Source organism: Hylobates moloch, unplaced genomic scaffold (assembly GCF_009828535.3).
Source record: "Hylobates moloch isolate HMO894 unplaced genomic scaffold, HMol_V3 SCAFFOLD_3, whole genome shotgun sequence".
NCBI classification, from domain to species: domain Eukaryota; kingdom Metazoa; phylum Chordata; class Mammalia; order Primates; family Hylobatidae; genus Hylobates; species Hylobates moloch.
The window spans coordinates 45,163,202-45,182,844 of record NW_026652278.1 but is presented as its reverse complement, the minus strand read 5'-3'; the positions used below and the strand labels follow the sequence as shown (position 1 = coordinate 45,182,844).

The 19,643-nt window shown below is 35.8% G+C and overlaps 1 protein-coding gene across 1 annotated transcript in view; it reads right to left on the bottom strand.

The window, feature by feature from the left end:
• Positions 1–19,643, bottom strand: part of RNLS (renalase, FAD dependent amine oxidase) — a 307,643-nt gene that overhangs the window by 278,431 nt on the left and 9,569 nt on the right. Inside the window, exon 4 of the mRNA XM_032137393.2 lies at positions 18,608–18,766. Within this exon, the coding sequence (XP_031993284.1) occupies positions 18,608–18,766 (159 nt within the window). The remainder of the gene's footprint in view (positions 1–18,607; positions 18,767–19,643) is intronic.

Below are 19,643 nucleotides of genomic sequence, written 5' to 3'. Positions count from 1 at the left end.
TCCTTAATTTTAACATTTGTTGTATAAAACATTCCAACTCAAAACATATAAATAGTAAATGGAAAAAATCTTACATGTATGCAGCATAAATAGTATTAACTCACTTTTCGATTCATTTATTCATTCACTGAAATATTTAAAGTGTGTAATGCGCTTAGAGAAGATCAAGTCGTGGAGGGGAAAAATATTAACTGATTGCAGTTTAAACTTATGATCACTAATTTGAATTGAGTCTTAGTGCTGCCTAGCTATCCTACTATATTCTACTCAATTCACCCCCACTACATGACCACAGAACACCTCTCCTCTCTCTACAAATCTTCAACATCTTCAGCCCCTCTTCAATCTCAGCTGATGATCTTGCTTCTTGTTCCTCTGGGAAAACAAATCAACCAGAAGAGGACTTCCACAGGCCCTCACCTCCAAAAGTATCATCTACCTGTGTTGATGTGCTCTGCCCTCCTTTGTGTATTATTTTGAGAGAACTGTCTGGATCCCATCTGAGGCCCATCCTCTGCCTGCTATTCAAGACCATGACTTCTGTAACTGTTCAATCTTGCTCCTACATAATCAGTTTTCCCCTTTCTACTGGATTGTTTCCATCAGCACCTAAACATATTATAATGTATCCTATCTTAAAAATACAATACAATACAATAAAAACTTGATCCAACCTCATCTTCTAACAGCCTAATTATTTGCCCTGCTTCACAGAAAAGCTCATCTAAAAAATTGTCTATTCCTTGCCATTCTCAATAGGAGTGATACCACTCCAAAAGGTCAAAAATTAATTCTTTCAGGCAAAAATTGCTTGCTCTTTGTATATGTAAGGCATAGATATATATACAATACATAACAAAAGTATACCTGTGATACTGGAATTTCATGGAGAGGGGAGGATTAGAAAAAAATGTCTAAGAAAGCTCTTTAAGGAGATAATCATGAAAAAGTGAGAAACACTGGTCTAAACACACTGTCTCGGTGTCCTCCCTTCCCATTTGTTTCTTGAGCCTTCTCCAATCTGGCTTTCATTCCCAGTATCCCATACAAACTGCTATTGTCAATGTCACCTTTATCCTCTGACATGATTTCGATGTTTGTCTCCTCCAAATGTCATGTTGAAATGTGATCCTCAGTGTTGAAGGTGGGCCTAGTGGGAGGTGTTTGGTCATGGGGGCGCATCTCTCATGAGTGCCTTGGTGCCTTCCCTATGTAATGAGCTCACATGACAGCTGGTTGTTTAAAAGAACCTGGCATCTCTCTCTTGTTCCCTCTCTCCTCATGTGATGCTCTTGTTCCCCCTTCACGCTTCGCCATGACTAAAAGCTTCCTGAAGCCTCACCAGAAGCTGAGCAGCTGCTGGTGCCATGCTTGTATAGCCCGCAGAAGTGTTAGCCAAAATAAACCTCTTTTTTAAATAAATTACCCAGCTTCAAGTATTTCTTTATAGCAACGTGAAATGGACTAACACACCCTCCACATTGCGAAATCCAATGGGCAACTCTTAGATGAAACTACAGTCAGTATTTGGTACAGCTGATGACTTCCTCCTTCTTCAAACACTTTCTTGGCCTATGGGACAACATACATGTTTGGTTTTCCCCCTCATTCATGGGCATCTCCCTCTCAGTCTTTCTTGGGGTTCCTCTTAATCTTCTAGTTTCCAAACACTGCAGTTTCTCTGGGTTCAATCTTGGACCTCATCCAGTTCCATGGCTTTAAATACTATTTCTCTACTGATGATTTTCAAATATACATCTCCAGCTCAGACCATTGCTCCTGAAACCTATATTCAACTGCATAAATATTCCCACTTGAATCTCTATTAAGCATCTCAAACCCAATCCAAGACCAAATTTCTATTCTTGATTCCCAGTTCACTACCTGCCTCACAAACCTACTTCTCCCTCAGTTTTCTCCCTTTGGTAGAAGACAACTCTGTTTTTGCAATTATTCAATCCCAAAACAGTGATTTCACTCTGGAAACCACTATCACAGTCCATATCTGCCCATCAGCAAAACCTGGCAGCCATACTTTTGAAATCAAGTGTCTGTAGCAACCTGAACCCTTTAGAATTGATGCAAAAATGAGGGATCCTTGTACACCTAGATTGCACCTACTGTTCAACGTACCACCAGTATTGCTGTAGTCCATGCCACCATCATTTCTAGTCTCTGCATTCACAACATCAGTTCATCTGGTCATCTCAGCCCTCTTACAGTCTAACTTCCAAACAACAGCAAGGTGAATTCATAATCCCTAAATCTAAGTCACATAAGGTCTTTCCTGAAATGGTTTCCCATCTGATGGAGAGTAAAATCCAATGTCTCTATCACAGTTCACAAAGCCCTATTTAATTGAGCCTCCTGCTTCCTCTCTGCTCTCATCTTCTGCCACTGTCCCTTTCATATACACTGCATGCCAGCCACACTGGCTGCCTTATAAAACTGCTCACTGCTGGGGGCTTTCCTACTTGTTCCGAAGAACTTCTATTTGGATATCCCCCCAGAGATTCTCTTGGCTTACACTTTCACTACCTTCAGGTGTCTACTGGTTAAAAATCACTTTGTCACAGACCTGCTCACACTATATACAAGAGTATTCCTTGTCATTTTCTATTTCTCCTATCTTGTTTTCTCTTCCCCCAGCATGTACCATCATTTCACATAGATATTTACTTATTTTTCCTCCGCCCCCTGGATCAAATACTATACAATATTATGCCTCCTTCCACTAGAATAGAAGTTCCTTGGAGCTTTTAATGTTTGGTTCACTGCTGTACCCAGGGTGTCCAGAACAGTGTCTAGCACATAGTAGATGTTCAATATCTGTAAAATGAAAAAAAATGAATTTGACATCTGAATAAAAGATGACAAGTGCCATTTAAAAAATAAAACTGAATTTTAATTTCTCTTCTTGGAGTAAAATCTCATATTTTCATATGCATTTGGCAAGTAAAATTATAAGATTTGCAAAAAGTATCTAAAAAGTCACAGAAATAGAAAGCAAATTCTGCTTCGGATATGATGATTTCTTTTGGCTATTTCATGTAGCAAATTTTAGGAGAGATCAACATTTAAATATCTTACTCAAACCAACAGAGACTTCTAGACTAGTAAATACTACAAAAGTGTTGTGTGCTGGCTACTCAAATATATTTTAGATTTTCTCTCATTATTTTCTAGACATAAACATTCAAGTCAGAATGAAAAAATGTCAGACTCTGGAAACAGGACTTCAGAAGAATGACAGTCAGAAATGTCCAGTCAGTGTATAAACAAGTCTCATAAATCTGAGGCAATATAATACAAAACTACTTATATAAGATACATTTGTGAAGAAAAAAAAAACAAATTTGGACTAAAGCTTATCCAGTGAAGAATGCTGGTATTCCTCCCATTCTTTTTTTTATCCTTCCCTTCCTCTCTTTTCACTAATGTTTAGAATTCCCTACTTTAAAATTAGTAGTTGATTGTGGTAATACTTTCTTATTTGGATTTAGCACATTATATTTGAATCTTCAGAGATTTCTGCCAGAAAGCTAAAATCTTAGTTCTCAAATTTCTTCTCTTTTGAAAATGCCTTTGCCAGCTCAGATGGGGAAAAGTTTAATTCAATTCAGTTGATGACTCAGTTGGTGATAATGATGCAATTCCATAAATTATAGCTCTCTGCTCTTTCATCTCATCCCCATCTCTAGTATGGACATTTCTTTTTAAAGCTTCTCTGTTATCGAAGAACTCTAAATGAAAAATAGGGCTCCAAGTTCTAAAAGAAGCACACAGTCAGTAAGGCAGCATTAAGGAGGAATCTTTCCTTCTGTTAGGGTAGCAACCTGGTGGCCTAGTTTAAAACATCACACGTCTACTGACAGCATGTGTATGAGAATAAAAATATGAAAATATTTACATCATGATGCGTTTATATCAAGCATGGAGAGATCTCACACATTAGTAAAGGATAAATTGCTAGGAGAGGGGCAAAAAGGTATACTGGTCCAATTACTAAAGCCTGGAGAAGATTTGGATTCCATAATTGGTTCTACCACTCAACAGCTAGGGAGCCTTAAGCAAGTTAACATAATTTCTCACTTTCCTCCTCTATAAAATGGGAATAATAATATTTCTCATGAGGTGGTTGTGAAGGGTAAAAATTATAATTTAGGAAAGTGCTTAACATAAGTATTCACAAAATTGTGTTGATATTGGAATTATCATCATCTTCCAGCTATCCTCAACTTTATGTTGTTATTTTTTTTCTGACACAACTAATTAGTTCCCCAGAGGGACACTTAAGTAGGTAAACTCCCTCTGTCCTGCCAGGAGCAGAAGTGAGTAATAAGTGCAATAACAGAAGTGCCAGATCACCCTAAACTCCAAGATGATGGGAGTCTCCGCTGTTTCTACTGACGTCTCCATTTGTGGAAGGTGGCAGAGAGGTAAAGATTAGCTTGGGCTGCCTCTCAGGCACTTAGAGAAAGAAAGATTAAGTAGAACAGATTCCCAATCTGCCATTTAGCAAATAATAAATTTAAAAAGACAAGAGAATTAGGAAATAATAAATATAAAAATACAAGAACATGATAAAATATCAAAGGTGACAATATTTAATACATTAAAAATGTAAGGCTAATAATTGTTTTTTCTAAAATTAAGATCCCAGTTTATAAGTTTGCAGGCAGCCCAACGGACCAGCTCATGTCAGAAGTTTAGAAACTGACTATTTCCCCCTCCTATGGAGAGGGTCTGTTGAAAAATGCAATGAAGCATACTATTTGATGAAAACAGGACTTTCGTTCTTTGTGCTTTTAATAAAACTCTTTTCAGCAAAATGTCAAGGAAAAAATCAAGAATTTAAACGTCTTTTAGTAAAAGTATTTCATTCTCATTTTTCCATCAAGAATGATGGAAAATTCTAGAAGTTATAGAAAGGAAGTTGAAGGTATTCATTATGGGTAGTATTTTATCATTATATTCTACAGTGCATAATAAATTTTGCATCTTTGTAGTATAACTTATTCATGTTTTAAGTGTCAATTTAAGCATATGTTAAGGTTAACAGCCTTTAGAACAACATTTCTCAAAGTCTTAAGAGTGTTTTCTTTCTTCCAATCTAATTAGGTAAAGCTATTTACCACCTCAATGTATCCAGCCAGGTTTTGAAAGATAGACTCAGTATTTTTGATGAACTAAGACCCCTGTCATTTGTTCAACAGATGTTCACCTCCAAGGCTTACCACAATCTGCCCCAAATCCATATCTCTAGTTTTATCTTCTAAAATTCCCCACCATAAAGCCTAGCTCCTACCAAGTCAGTCCATTTTCAGCCTCCCAAATATAAAATGAACATTTCTATTTCAAACTTTATGATAAGACCATTCTTCTCTCTAAAGCACTCTCTCCCTTTCCCACTGAATGTCCTCCAAGACATTTTCAGATTGTTTCATTCATTCATTCATTCATTCATTCATTCATTCATTCAATACAGACTGAGAGCCTACATATACAAGGCACTCACAAAGGAATCCTGGGAAAACAGGAACAGGTAAGTCCAAGCAAGTACCTGTTTGAGTGTACTCTGTATTCTGCCAGAAATGACACACATTGCACAATGGATTAAACTGTTAATTAATTAAAGTTGTGATAAGTGTTAAAAATACGAGTCACCAAAAACTATGAACACAAGTAATGGGAAAAATGGCCTGGTCTCGGGGGTCAGAAAGACTTTCTTTTTTTCTTGTATTTTTTATTAATATATCATAGTTTTACATATTTTTGGAGTACATGTGATATTTTGATACATGCATAAATATGTAATGATCAAATCAGGATAACTGGAATACCTATCACTTCAAATATTTATCTTTTCTTTGTGTTGGTTACATTATAATTCTTCTCTTCTATTAGGAAGACTTTCTTGAGGAAGTGGTTTTGAGCTGAGGTTGAAGGATGAAAAAGGGCCTAAAGTAGGGCAGAGGGAGGTCAATAAACAAACCTTCTTGATGGTTATTATAAAATTATGATATATTAGTAAAGATATGGTAAGGAAATTCTTGCCTTCCAGGCATTAAAACTTTTTGCAACAGTATTTCTCCAAATTATTCTTGCTTTCTGTAAAGCTGGGGACAAAAAACAAAACAATAATGATCCTACATTTAAAGTTTAAGAAGCCACCAGGAAAAGGTGCTAGCCAACAGCCCTGGAAAGATCTGGGAAATGATCAGTCAAAACTGGTCCCACTACCCTGAGCCCCACTACCCTGAGCCCCACAGCCCAGGCAATATAGGAAAAATATTCAAACGGATGTGAAAGCTTGGCCCTACAGAGAGTGCCATGTTTCTGGAGAGAAGCTTTATCTTCCAAACCCCGTAAGCAGAGAGTAGTAGCTCCTCCTTAGGAGCCTACCGGAGAATGATTCAGAAGCAAACTCTGGGAGGGAGCTCCCAGGAGGAGTGACAGAGACCTGGTTCTCTGGCTACGTACTTGCTGAACTGTTGAACCCACAGGGCCTAGGGCAAAGCTCTGCTGGCAGGGCTGCCTATAAGGAGGGGACTGTTAACAGCAACAGAAAGGTTCATAGGAGGCTAAACACTACCCACTGGCCAAAGAAACACACCACACATATGGTCTACATATAGACCATCATGGAGGAACAGGCAAGAGCAGCCAATTGCCCCTCCCTACCACCAAGAAGCCAGTCTTAGAGGCAATCAATGGTTCTGTAAGCTTATAGGTTGTAGATGTTCAGAGATACACACACACACACACACACACACAGACCCATAATCCACTCTGCCACAACTCTCTAGCACCACAGGTGCCACAGACAGGTATAGCTGGAGTTTAGGGTAGAGAGAATGAGCTCCAGACTGAGACTGAAGTTTAAACATAAATACAACGAGTCTTCAAAACCAAAGTGAGACTGTTCTAACGGCCAAAAGTGACTAGAAAGTTGTAGCAAAGGACCAAGATGTCATTAAGGAATCCTCTCTAGATAGACATGAGACATTGAGGGCAGTTCTGGGAAAAAATAAAGCTGTATCATGTTTACAGCTCAAATAGTTCAGACTCCTTAAAAATGACTTAAAACCACAAATTGATTATAATGAAAACAATGACGGTATTGCAACATGAGTAAATAAATGGAACAGAACAGATATCCAGAGACAGACTCAAGTATATATGGAATTTAACATATGGCAAATGAGGAATTTCAATTTAGTGGGGAAAAAAAGAATCTCTTATTAAATAAATGGTGCTGATATAATGGATTTCACTCTGGAAAGACAAAAAACAAAGCTAGATACCTTTCTCATATTTTATATGAACATATATTCCATGTAAAGATTTTAATGTAAAGGATAAAAATATTAGGAATATAATTCAGAATACTTATATGACTTTAGAATGAGGGAGATAATCCTTAGCAATCAGGAAGTCAAGTATCTATTAAAGAAAAAGGCACACTTGACTAAATAAAAATCTTAAGAAATTATTATGGCAAATGAAATAATAAAAGCAAAAGATAAATAAATGCTAGTCTAGGAAATATATGTAGTACCATATTACAAATATTGATATCCTTCATGTGTGAAATGCTCGTAAAAAACAATCCACTAGAAAAGTAAGCATAGGACACGACTGGGACATTTCATAGAAGAAGAACTCTAAATGACCAATAAGCTTATGAAAAGAGGCTCAATTTTACTTTTGGTCAAGGGAAATGCAAATTAATGCAAGAGCAATCAACCTGTTTTTACTTATCACTTTGGCAGAAATTTTAAGATTGATAAAAATTTAAAATATCCGGTCCTGATGAGTACGTAGGCAAACAGGCATTGTCAAACGTTAAGAATGAGAATCACGACAAACTTTTTGGAAGGTAATATGGCAATACTTATTAAAACATACAGGTTTTTTGAGCCAGAAATTTCACTTTGGGGATCTTATCACCCAGTACAGCATTAAGAGCACCAGTTTTTAAGAATATGTAAACAAGGATGTTTTTCAAGGCATAGCATTTAATAGAGAAAAAAACTGGAAACCACATGAAAGTCCATAGATAAACAAGAGATGAAAGACTAAATTCCAGTACTCCCAAACTGAAAAACTTTATGCAGCTGTTAAATAAAAATAAATCAGATGTGTTTATCTAAAATAATGTTGAGTAAATAAGCAAAATGCAAAACAATAATTTTAGAAGGTACCCATAGTCATCCAAAGCTTTATATGGTTGGAACAAAGTGTGAAAGGGCACTCACTAAACTGTTAACATCAGTTAGCTCTGGAGAATGGAAAGGAGGGCAGGGCCAGGAATAAATAGGTTTGTAAGGAATAAGAAGAGAACCATGAATGCAATGACAATTCGTTGGACATTCTATGAATAGACTGTGTGGGAAGGAATAAAGAGATACTTGATAAAACCAGCAAAAATTAAAAAATGGAAAAAAGTAAAGTAAATAGTAGGCACCAATGAAAAGGATAAAAACAACATAGTACTTACCCCAATAAATGTAAAAGGGTTGAACTCATCTATCAAAAGAAAAAAATAAATAGTAGATACCAATGGAAAAGATAACACAGCAGTTATCTCAATAAATATAAAAGGGTTAAACACTCCTATTGAAAGAAAAGATTTTTCAAGCTGGATTTAAAAACTCAGGTAGGTATATTGTTCTCTGGAAACATCTAAAACTAAGTAACCATAAATCAACAAAAGTGATCTTATTTACAATCTCCATAAATATCATAAAATATTTCTTAATATGCCTAATAAGTAATGTGTAAGATCTTATGATAAAAGCTATAAAATTTTACTGAGGACATTAAAATACCTGAAGTGGAGAAATGTTTCATTTTTTTAGATGAAAAGATGATCTATTATAAAGATGCCAATTCTTCCTAAACTAATGCAGTGTAATTGAGTATAATTCAAATCAATATTCCAACAGGAGTTTTTAATGAAACCTGACTCTAAAGTACACTCAGAGAAATAAAAAATAGATTAGCTAAGAAAAAACAGGACAAAAATCAAGCGGGCTTTATTTTACTCCACATCAACATAACTGTTTCCATGAGGAAAAGAGTTTAGTGAAAAGAATCTTTATTTCATATTGGCAGTATTAAAGCCACACTTTGTTATACTGTAAATCTCCTAAATGCCCATCAAACTGGTTTACTACATTAAGGTAAATCAAAAGATGAGCACACTACACAGTAAAAATAATGATGCACATGAATATTCACTGGCACTGAAAAGATACTCTTAATATACCGTAATATAGTTTTGAAAAATCCACTGAACAATTTCACATATCTTAAGTATAGCATTAAGGTCCAAGTTGATGACTGGATAGCTGAAGCCAGAGAATGTAGCCAGAGGTTGGAAAGAACAGGTGACAGCAGGGTGTGAGAAGCTTTGTTTTGCTTACCAGAGCATTATGTGAGGAAAGGAGTGGGATGGTTTCTCACCACTGAGAAAGCAGTTACTGACCACAGAACCCCTGGAAAGTTAGAAAGGTACCCCCAAGATCTTTATTTTAATAGCTCATTTAAAAACCTAGCATCTATAAATGTACTGGAACTTTCAAAAACTATTATACTGGATGAACAAGTGCTATAATTTTTAAATGTAAGCAAAATTATTTGGTCAAATAATGTCTTATGAACTGAAAACTTTTCTACATTGAAATAAAGTAGGATTTCCTTAATCTTTGTGGTTGTATTTTAGAATTTTAAAAACAATTCCATGTTCTCCTAAATTATAATTAAACATAAATATGCATATCTGTTCTATATCTGCATCTATTGCCATTATAGATCTGTGAAGCTCTATATTTCTAGATAAAGAAATTTTATTTCTGTTATTCATATATTCATATAAGCATGTGATCCTTTGGTTATTAGAGTTTGCCTTCTTGAGATCTTCTCCGCTTTTATTACCTCTTTGCTATCACATAGCAATTAGAAATTAAAAAATTTACCAGGATAAATTATTTAGGGAAAACAAACTCCTTTCCCCATCCTCCAGTCTAGGAAAGAGAAGCTCAACATTGTGTTTTGAAAGGTTAGGATGACTGCAAATACACACACACACACACACACACACACACACACACACAAACACACACACGAGAAAGTAAAGCATCTTTCTCTTGCAGGATATTAAGGTGGATTAAACTGGTGAATCTCTGAAAATCAGAGAGTGGGGGGTGGAGATGAGTGCTATAACTAGAAGCAAAACTAGGAGGAGAGATTAGGAATTCCTGAATCTAATGTTTAAGGGTCGGGGTTTGAGGAATTTCTGTGCATGGTAGAGAGGAAGATAAAGTACATATGGACGAGCTACGCCTAACAGTGGTTAAGAGTACAAGCTCTGGAGTCATTTTACTGAGGTTCACATCTCAGTTTCACCAAGAATTGAGACAATAATAATGTCTAGGATTACTTTGAGGATTAAGTGATATAATCTTTGTAATATGAATATAGAGAAAGTAGCACTATTATAGAACCAGAAAGTAAATCATAAGAGGGTCACAATATGATACATGAGGTTCCTCTATTCTCCCAGCTGGGAGAAAGTTTAATAAATGTAATAAATAATTGCCAAAAGAAAAAAAAATTACATCTGCTTTTTCCATAAGAAGCAAAATAGAGAAAGAGTTGGATGACAGAAAATCCAGACCACTCTATAATGGAAAGGGAATTCTTTCACGTAAGATACGATACTTATGTTAACCCTAAAGGCTACATATGATTAGAAAGAGAGAGAAAAAGAATGAGAATGAGAAGAAAAACACAGGAAGCTACAGACGTGGCTGTTCATAGTCTGTACAAATGTGAAACATGTAGGACATTCCTAATTCTGTCACTCATTAATCAAGCACTTTTTGGTAAGTTATGTAATTCTTATGGGCCTAAATTTATTCCCCTGTGGTATGCAGTTTTGTGAATATTATAGTTATAGTGTTATTCTATGTTTCTGTCATTTTCATAGTCCTCTCTAGTTTGGATTCTAAGGGGAACTACAATATACATTTCATACACTAGATGGCAATATATGGCTTTGTAAATGGATGTCTTTTTCATAGACGTCTAAGACGTCTAATAATCAAATAAGAGATGATTTTTCTCCAGAAAACACAGAGAGAAGGGTAGACATTAACCAATTCTTCATACTGAGGTCATGTTTTAATCTCTTTGATTTGACCCACACATGTTAAAGGATCTTGTGGGGACATTCTAGTTTAAATCTTTAGTGCCAGAAGGAATTATTTCATAACAATGAAGTAAACACAAAATGATTTCCATGGGGGTCCAATTCTGAATTGAGTCAGTTCAATACAACATCCAAAGACCCTCATCCTCAGTCAAATATACCAAGTCAATTATTCTTAAACTTTTTCATCATAAAGAGCCTACATATGCCACAATACTCCTCCACTAAAAAAAAAAAGGAAAGAAGATCTATTTCAATGTTATCTTTCTTTTTTTTTTTTTTGAGACGGAGTCTCGCTCTGCCACCAGGATGGAGTGCAGTGGCGTGATCTTGGCTCACTGCAACCTCCGCCTCCCAGCTTCAAGCGATTCTCCTGCCTCAGCCTCCCGAGTAGCTGGGACTACAGGCGCACTCCACCACACCCAGCTAATTTTTGTATTTTTAGTAGAGATGGGTTTCATCATGTCGGCCAGGATGGTCTCAATCTCTTGACCTCGTGATCCACCCACCTCAGACTCCCAAAGTGCTGGGATTACAGGCAGGAGCCACCGCGCCTGGCCAATATCATTTTTTATAATAAGAGTAAACTATTCTTATTTTTAAAGTTATAATTATTCAAAAAATTATAAAGAAGAAAATGAAAAGCATATCTGAGCAATAGCCAATGTTAATGTTTGTCAAATTATTTCTGATAGATGAAAAAATATATAAATACATACTTTAATCTTTTTTCCAAGCTAAAAATATTTATAAATATTTCTGTTAATAAATATTATATTAGTGGTCACTACTATTTTATGTTTCATAGGTATATATTTATAAGATGTACACAGGAAGTGTTCTGAGAACACATACCTTAATTGAAAAGTCTGGTCTTGCCCCACAACACTATTTTTCACAAAATTGACAGAATTGGTCCCATTTAAAGATGAGTAATGACTAACAAGAGACATGCAGAGAAAAGGAGAAAGACAACAGAACAGAACAGAACCTAAGAAATGAGCTGACGAAAAATACATATCAGAAAACTTTTGCCAGGAAGCAAATTAGTTCAACAAACACTCGGGCATTAGTTCAGTAACAGTAAAAGAATACAGGACCTCTTTGAAACAATACCTCAAGGAAGGGGCAAAAAGGAACTCTTGAAAATTACATGGATGACGTGGAGAAAAGGCTAGAAAAAAAAGTAATGCAAAGATCAAAGTTGAAAGTGAGTTAAGAGAAAACAGAAGCTTTGAGAAGGAGATACTTTAAGCTTTTGTAGATACTAAGAGATCATAATAAATGAAACAGAAATAAATCTTCTAATAAGTATTAGAAGGAAACTTACCTAAATAAGAGAAAAGCTGAATGTTCAAGGCAAAAGTGGACAACATAGCCCATGAAAAATGAACACAAAACTAGTAACAATAAGATATACACTTATGAAATTACTGGGCTCAAAGATAAAAAATATAAAAGAGATGGCTGTAAAGTAAAATATCCCTGAAAGGTTTAGAGGAAAAAGCATACAACAGAAAAATGAAAATAAAAGAAAGAACATTTCATTTATAAAAGTTTATTTGAAAGCAAAATAAAATTAAAATGAGACTAAAGAGAGAACTTTTTAAGTCAAAGGATATAATTTTAATGAAGGTCTAGTACAAATTAAGTAAAATCATAAAGCAAAAATTGCCACAAAAAACCCCAGGAAAGACAGAAAGAAAAGTAATAATAGTAGGTGAGTTAAGTTATCTTTCTCAGCCAAACACAGCTCAAGTGCACACACAAAATATAAGATGTAAAAAGAGCTAAATAAAATTATTAATTAGCAAGCCCTTAAACACATTTAGGAGACAGTCTATGACATGGTATTGCTTTAGATGTCACAAACACAAATATTGAGAAATACTTTCAAAATGTAATGTTAAAGGATCTCTCTTGATATACAAAACTATGCAGCTTTTAAATACTAGAATATGTAATTTACAGTACAAATGAATGTCTTGATTGATGGCTATACTGTATTTTTATAAAATGTTATAGTATGTTATTAAAACAATCTCAAAATCAATCCAATTATTGCCAACCTCCATGGCAATAAATTGTCCTACTTTAAATGTCATTGGCAACAAACTAGAAGTAGATTCATGAAGAGATCATTCAAATTAGTCTCCCACTTTGCCTATAGGCATCTAATAAATATTCCAATTTCTTCTATATTATTATCAAACACTGTACTAGAAAATAAGCTATATTATTTCTGCTTAGTAGAACTGATACTCAAGGAAAAAATTGCTTTCAAAATTTAACAGCAGCTATACTCTTCCTCAGAAAACAATTTCTTCTACAGTTCTAAATCTAAGATCTATAAAACATATTTATTACCAGTTTTCTTTCTATTAGTGGCATAAAAAGCTATTTCTCTATCAAATCCAATGTCAAGGTTAGCTGTGCAAAAAAGTCAAAAGCTACAGGCATATCAATACCCACTGCCATTCCACAGCCCTGAAGCCTTGTCCACCACCACCAGACTCTGTTATAGCTCATGGGCTTCAGGACAGATGAGGTACCCTCTACAATTCAATGACTTGATGGGCCAGGGTCAGTGAGACATGATGAAAGCAGGAGAAAATAAGTGAAATCTGTGCAGATACTGACAAAACAGAGCCACAAAAAAGTAAGCACATGCCGTATTTGGTTTTCCGTTCCTGCATTAATTTGCTAAGGATGAGGGCCTCCAGCTCCATCATGAGCTTTTATCTGGAATCCAGGTAATAGGGAAATCTATAGAGACAGATAGTAGATTAATGATTGTTTAGGGCTGGGGGCAGGGATGGGGATGGAGGGATGGGGGTGATAGCTAAAGGGGACAGAATTTCTTTTTGAGGTGATAAAAATATTCCAAAATTAACTAATTACAGACATTGATAATGGTTGCCTATATCAGTTATTATATTAAAAACCACTGAATTGTACATTTTAGATAGGTGAATTGTATGGTATGTGACTTATATCTTAAAGCTATTTTTTTGTGTGTGTTGTTGTTGCTTCGTTTTGTTTTAAGAGGTGTGTCTTAGGGGTTGGGGAAGAAGTCAGGGAAGAGGTGAGCCAAGAAGTCCCAAGCAGGGAAGAGCATAAGACAGAGACTCAAGAGTAATCCAAGATGAGATGTCGCATGGGTTCATATAATCAATACATGCAAAGCAAAGGTGCAAATGTGAGGAAAAGAGATACAAATTGTTTGGACAGGCCGATGCTTTATGACAGCAGTTTTCAACCCTGGCTGCATAGGAGCATTACTTGTTTACAAGGCGAGTCACTTTTTGAAGATACATCCGTTGCTCTGTTCCAGAAACAAGTAGATTTGCTAAGGCAAGGTATTAATAATAATTCTCACAGTGTGGCTTTGAACTGAATCTTCAGCATCACCCAGAAATTTGTAAAAAATGCAAATTGTCCATGCATACCTCGATACAACCAGAAACTCAGACTGTGGCCCAGTAATCTGTGTTTTAACAAGTCTTCCAGGTGATTTGGATGTATGCATAAAAACAAACCAAAACAATGGCAACAAAAATCCACTAGAGACAGGGTGAACATTCTGCACCCAGACCCTTGATGTGAACATAATATGGTGTACCCTTCTAGTTCTTTTTGTCAGGCCTGGGAATAGCTATTACCAAGCAATTTTTCTAAGAAACTTTTGTTTTAACCTTTGTTAAGGAAAGCAAAACCCAGCTTTTAGCTATATTGTTCACAGACCAGAAAAGGAACTGAAACAGATGTTTTAGATATTTAAGGTTTTAACAGGAAAGTATTCCAATTTAAAAAACAAGATGTCATTTTTTTTTTTATAACAGCAAAGTTATGAGAAATCTGAAGTTCTCTCAAAGATTTAATATTTCAATTCTAGGGCATATAGATATTAGATTGGACTTCCCAGACACACTGGATGAAGGAGAGAGAGAGCAGCTGGAGTACCAAAAAGGATGTCAATTCATATTCCTGGCATGATTCAGGACACCCTTCTTACCTGGTAAATAGAACTTCATACAGAGCAACATACTATTTGAAAATAAGTAAGTTGATAAAAAGTAAATGAATCAAAATGAACATACAGAACTAATTAAATTAATGAAAGTCAAAGGAATATGTAAATCCAATTTTCAGATCTGAACTTAAGCATAAACAACTAGTATTTTAAAAAATAAGGTCTACTGCAAAAACAAGCAATGGGTAAAAGACTCCCTATTTAATAAGTGGTGTTGGGACAACTGGCTAGCCATATGAACAAGATTGACACATGTTCACCTGTGTAACAAACCTTCACATGTACCCCCAAACCTAAAATAAAAGCTAAAAATAAAATAAAAAATAAAGATTATATCATGGTATTCTAGCACCTTGAAAAAAAAAGAATAAACAAAAAAATCTGAATAGATTCCTTTAAGAAATGGAATCTGTAATTTAAAATTTTACCACAAAGAAAACTCTAGGCCTAAATGATTTTACCAGTGAATTCTTCTAAACATTTAGGAAAGAAAGAACACCAAATTTGTATAAAAATGCTTCCCCCGAACAGAAACAGGAAATATTTCCCAAATAATTCTATGAGGCCTACATACCTCCATGTCCAACAATTAGAGAAATTAATACAAGAAAAAATACTACAGCTCAATCACTCTCACGGACATGAATGCAAAAATACTAAACAACATATTAGCAAGCCAAATTCCGATTTACATAAAAAGCATTAAAAAATAAGGCCCATTGTCAATATAGAGTTTTTCTTTCCTTCTTCATACAAATCCATATTTAATGAAAATAGAATATGAATAGAATAAGAAAAAAGTCTATTATGGGATTCTATTAATGAGAATTTTACAGAGAATGTGAAGATGTAATACGCACCACTGAAGTTTTTCCTTAGGTCTTTTGGAAACACATTCATTCAGTCGGTCAGTTGGTCATTCACTCATTTCACAAATATTAAAGAACACCTATGCAGTGAACACTCATTGTTCTTGATTACTCAGCACACAAGTTCTCTTCATGGCAGTACCTATATTTATTTTGAGGTTTACTTTGTCCCATTGATTACATGCAATGCAATAGGATTATAATCCAAGATGCTGCAATTCCCTAGCCATGGGGTGGGAATAAGACCCATGTCAGGTCAATAGGATACTCTCTTGAAATTTAAGTCTTGGGCAGAGGCACAATGATACTGATGGGGCACATCCTTTCTAAAGGTCATATTCTCACCAGATTGTTGCTAGCTAGGGCTTTTTATATAATTCTTGTTCCAGGGGGTTGGGGAAGAAAAAACAGGGCACTTTAGTCAGAAGTTTCAAGGTTTCAATTATGCAAGATAAGTAAATCCTGGAGATCCACCGTATAGCCTAGCATCTGTAGTTAATAATATATTGTATACTTAAAAATTTGTTAAAATAGTACATCTAATATATTGTATATTCTTTTCTTTTCTTTTTTTTTTTTTTTTTTTTGACACAAGGTCTTGCTCTGTCGCCCAGGCTAGAGGGCAGTGGCACAATCAGGGCCTACTGCAGCCTTGACTTCCCAGGCTCGGGCAATTCCCCGCCTCAGCCTTTTGAGTAACTGGGACTATAGGCACGTGCCACTGTGCCTTGCTACTTTTTTTTTTTTTTTTTTTGGAGAGATGAGGTCTTGCTATATTTCCCAGGCTGGTCTCGAACACCTGGGCTCAAGCAACCCTCCTGCCTCACCCTCCCAAAATGCTGGGATTATAGGCGTGAGCTACCACACCTGGCCTATGTTAAGCATCCTTATTACGAAAGAAAAAAAAATAGCAAATAAAGGGGAAAAAGCTTTTGGAGGTGATGTGGATATGTTTATGGCATAGATTGTGGTAATGGTTTTAAGAAAGTATACTTATCTCCAAATTCATCACACTGTATACAGTATGTACAGCTTTTCATATGTCAATCATACTCAAAGTGATTTAATAAAAGAGGACTCATGCAAGGGCTAAAAGATGAGACCACATGCTCTCTAAGACTCCCTTCAATTCTGAGTTTCTATGATTAAAATGAACACTATCAGCTAGGATTGTAGTATCAGTAAGGAAAACTGGCCTGATGAAACAAGAGCTAACTGAGCAAGTACAACTTCTTGGAGAAATGTATCCTCCCTGCCCCAGTACCTAATACCTTTATTCCCTTTTTGTTTCTCATATCTGAATCCCTTCCTACTACTTAGTACAGGAATTTTAGCTTTCGGACTCCTCACATGTGCCTTTTGCTGACACTATTGTCCTGTTCACCTCTGGATCTCAGAGTTGACTTAGAATAAACCCAAAGTCTCCCGTTGTTCACATGTATACTAGAAATTCTAATGTGGCCACTGGCTTACTATCTTCTCCTTCCCACTATCCCCAGCATTTCTGGCAGTCAAAGTGCAAATTCTACCACTGCCATCCCACCTGCACTGAGTTACATCTCACCTGTGCTGAGTCAAAGTGGCAGGAAAAAGATGTCTGTGGATTTATCACAAGTTTCTGGTGGCAGTGCACCAGGAACCCTCAAGAATCACGGAGAAAATCTTAGGTATCTACCTAAGAAAATCTTAGCTATCCACCTCCCCTACTCCCACCTCTGATAGTAAATAGCTGCTGTCAACTAGGAAAGATATAAGCATGTAAATGACATTTCTAAATTGGCTATTTGTAGTTTAGAGTCTACTTTGGGGAAAGATAGGAAATCAAACCCTCTGCACATACTTTCACCACCACGTTTTATATCAAAAAGAAATTAAACAAAGGTTACTATCTAAGGTAAAGTGAATAATGCGAAACCAATTGCAGTATCCAAAGACTTAGAAAGGATAAAAATTTTCTTTGAATTTTAGTTCCTTTATTAAAATTTGGCTCTTCTGGCATAATTTTAGCTTCTTCAGCATAATTTACTCATCCCCTCTCACCCATCCCTTCTCATGCCTCTCGTTCACAAAAGAGCTAGGCAATTGCCTCAAACAGAAGTAAATACAATTAGAGAGCAACCCAGAGAACAAGAACATAGGAAAGGAGGCAATCCAAGCAAGTACTTGTACGTAAAAATCTTTTCTCAAAAATGGCCACAAAAACTGCTCTTCCTTTAGGCAAAATCATTGCATATCCATCAATAATACTGACTTGAAGACATGGGCAATAAGAAAAGTGTTCAACTTTTAACCAGTTAAAAAAAAATTCTATGGGGTTCACCTTGGCCTAGATTAATATCATGAAGAGGGCCATAAGTATCAGTTTTTAAGACAGGCAAATCAATAGAGTCTATCACTTGCCCTTTGCTAAGAGAGTTAAACCAAATTCATGCTTTGTCAAAAGAAATCCCATTCCCTGAGGCAGGTAAATGGCAAAGGCAGACTCACAGTTGGTGATGTCACCTTGAAGCTGCAGAATCTGAGGAACTGGCATTGTGAGGACAATAAGATCAAACTGCTCAGGGGATCCTGTTTGTTTGGATACTTCCCATTTGTTATTTCTTAGGTTGATCTGCGTCACATGATGTCTGAAGCAGACTTCTGCACCTGTTCCAAAAGCAAAATCATGTCCCCATTATCAGAATTTCACACATGAATAAAGGGGATGTGAGTAGTCACAAACTGAATCCATTCAAGTGAACAAAATGGCCAAGACTGTCTTCTACAGTCCTCCAGCTCTCTTCCTTTACTTTCTTTCTAATTTAGTGGGAATTCATCCCTACCTGGCATCCTTGTACTTCCCTATCAGTGCCTGCTCTGAATCAAAAACTACTCTTACAGTTAATGATAAAAATAAAAACAATAACTATAGCTACTTTTCATTAAGCAGCTACTATATGCCAGCTGCTTGGTACACATTATACTAATCTATCTCACAGACAAGGAAATAGATTGAGAAATAGCATGCCATGATTTAAAACTATAACCAACTGACTCTAAAGCTCATCATTTTTGCAGAACAAGTATACACTTCAATAAACATGTGTGTTAGCAATGAAACAAGAAGAGCAATATTCCCTATTAAAGGAATTAATATTTCCTATTAAAGGACCTAAAAAAGGTTCTCTGTAAGGGAAATGCAAGTTCTCATTAATAGATCAATTGTCTTCATTAAGAAGAATCAGAATTTAGAAACATACTCTAGGGTACTCTCCCATAATTTTTCCTTCTTAGCACTTAACACAAGGATATTTTAATAATTACTTCTTTAATATTGTCTTCCCTTTTAATATGTAAGCCCCATGAGCTATAAATTATACCTGTTTTATTTCTATGTATAGCATATAGTATACATAGCATAGAATTTATTAGGTAAGTATTTATTTAAAATAATGAATTATGAGGCCAGGCACGGTGGCTCACACCTGTAATCCCAGCACTTTGGGAGGCTGAGGTGGGTGGATCACTTGAGGTCAGGAGTTTA